The sequence below is a fragment of the Apium graveolens genome, unplaced genomic scaffold (assembly GCF_009905375.1).
Source record: "Apium graveolens cultivar Ventura unplaced genomic scaffold, ASM990537v1 ctg9189, whole genome shotgun sequence".
Taxonomy (NCBI): Eukaryota; Viridiplantae; Streptophyta; class Magnoliopsida; order Apiales; family Apiaceae; genus Apium; species Apium graveolens.
The window spans coordinates 26,810-28,925 of record NW_027421813.1 but is presented as its reverse complement, the minus strand read 5'-3'; the positions used below and the strand labels follow the sequence as shown (position 1 = coordinate 28,925).

At 36.7% G+C, this 2,116-nt stretch overlaps 1 protein-coding gene across 1 annotated transcript; it reads left to right on the top strand.

The window, feature by feature from the left end:
• The first annotated feature begins 1,518 nt into the window (after nt 1–1,518).
• LOC141705644 (putative mitochondrial protein AtMg00310) lies at nt 1,519–1,858 on the top strand. Its single transcript, XM_074508530.1, has 2 exons — nt 1,519–1,642; nt 1,737–1,858. The coding sequence occupies exons 1-2, from the start codon at nt 1,519–1,521 to the stop codon at nt 1,856–1,858; spliced, it is 246 nt and encodes an 81-aa protein (XP_074364631.1).
• The last annotated feature ends 258 nt before the right edge of the window (nt 1,859–2,116 follow it).

Genomic DNA, 2,116 nt, shown 5'->3' with positions numbered 1-2,116 from the left:
GTGAGTATCGTATTCAACCCCCCTTCTACGATATTTCGGGACCTAATATCCTGAAACGAATATCATGGATAAAATGGCATACGTGAGTTTGAAAATAGAAGAATGGGTAGGAGACTTAGCGAAGGAGTTACGGGTGCAAATTAAAAAATATAGAACTAAGATTAAGGAGTTACAGGTGCAAATTAAAAAATATAGAACTGAGATGCAGAAATTCATATCAAGAAGAGATGAGTATGGTATTAAGAAGTATGAGGAGGCTAAAGACAGGTATTTATGGGTACTAGAGATGCAGGATGTGTATTGGAAACAACGGTCGAGGTAGTTTAGGCTTCGAGAAGGGGACCAAAACTCTAAATTTTTCCATAAATATGCCATTGGAAGAAAAAAAAACAAAACCAGATTATGAAACTGAAGAATTATTTAAGAGCTCAGGTATGTCTGAAATGCTATCTGATCGTGAAGTGGTGCAATAAGTTTCAGTCGAACAGAACGAGAATTTGATTAAAGCACTTACAAGGGAGGAGGTAAAAATTGCTGCATTCTCGATGCACCCGGACAAATCACAGGGTATTGATTGTTTATAATGTGTTTTGATTATTCAAAAGTTATGGCAAATTGAATGAAAGAATGTTTGCTTATATTAATATCAGATAAGCAAAGCGCATTTGTAGAAGGTCGTATGCTCACGGACAATGCATTAGTTGCCTTTGAATTAAATCACTACATCAGTAGAAAGAGACAAGGGAAGAATGGTGTAGCGAGTTTAAAATTGATGTCTCTAAGGCATATGATAGACTGGAATGGTACTATCTTAAGGCTATGATGAAGAAATTCGGGTTTGTTGATATATGGAAAACTCGGGTTACTACAGTGTCTTATACTTCTATTCGAGAAGGGGAAATTTTTGGTGATGTGCAACCACAACGGAGGATTAGACAAGGGAATCCTATATCCCCTTATATGTACATACTATATGCTGAATGGCTTAGTTCTATATTTCGTAGACATGAAGAAATGGGGTTACTGCATGAATGCTCTATTGCTAAGGGGCACATCCTGTGTCACATTTATTATTTGCGAATGACTCCTATTTTTTCTTTAGAGCTGTAAGAGTTAAGGCATTGATTATGAAAAACATTCTGTTGAGATACGAAAGATAATCTGGACAAGCAAAAAAATTTGGCAAATCAGATGTGGTGTTTAGTCCAAATACTACGAGTATAAACAGAAGAGAGGTGTGTGGAATATTGCAAGTAGATGAAGTTTCAATACCTGAAAAATACATGGGGTTGCCAATACGCATTGGACGAAGGAAGAATAATACATTTAAATTCGTGAATGACCGTATTAGCTCTAAGTTATTAGGATGGAGTAATAAATCGATTTCAAGAGGAGGTAAAGTAGTGCTTTTAAAATCTGCAGCACAGACAATATTAAACTTTTGGATGAATCTTTTTTTAATATCACAAAAGATATGTGATCGAATTCAGAAGTAGATGAACTCTTTCTGGTGGGGAAATGGAGGGTTCGAACAAGGGAATAAGGTGGTTGTCCTGGGAAAAAATGTGCAATGCTAAGGAGGGAGGGGGATTGGGGTTTAAAGAATTAAGTAAGTTTAGCATTGCTATGTTAGAAAAGCAAGGTTGGAGGCTACTAAATCATCAGAATTTCATTGGTGTCAAGTATTATGAAAGCAAAATACTTCCCTTATTGTGATTTTTTGCATGCCAAACTAGGAACAAACCCATCATATATGTGGCGAAGTATTCTTGCAGCACAGGAGGTTGTAAGACAAGAAAGTAGGAGAAAGATAGGGGATGGAGAGCAGACCAACGCGTGGAATAATAATGGATATTAGACTACTGTAATGCCTCAGAATCTTGAACATATACGGGTGGTTAATTTAATGGAGACTGGAAGCAAATGTTGGGATGATGAGGTGCTGCAGGACATCTTGAATGAGAACAATGTGCAGTTGATCAAAAGTATTCCTATTCCAACTCAAAACCAGAAAGACTCGTGGCTTTGGCACTTGGAGAAATTAGGTAAATTTTCTATCAAAAGTTGTTATAGAGCAGTGCAAGGTGTTTATCAATGGATACATGCATCTTTTTAG

Bases quoted from the DNA above. Each gene is read 5' to 3' on its own strand.
- LOC141705644 (XM_074508530.1), top strand. From the start codon at position 1,519: ATGGAGGGTTCGAACAAGGGAATAAGGTGGTTGTCCTGGGAAAAAATG. The intron at 1,643-1,736 runs GTTGGAGGCTAC...ATGCCAAACTAG, and splicing joins TGCTATGTTAGAAAAGCAAG to GAACAAACCCATCATATATG.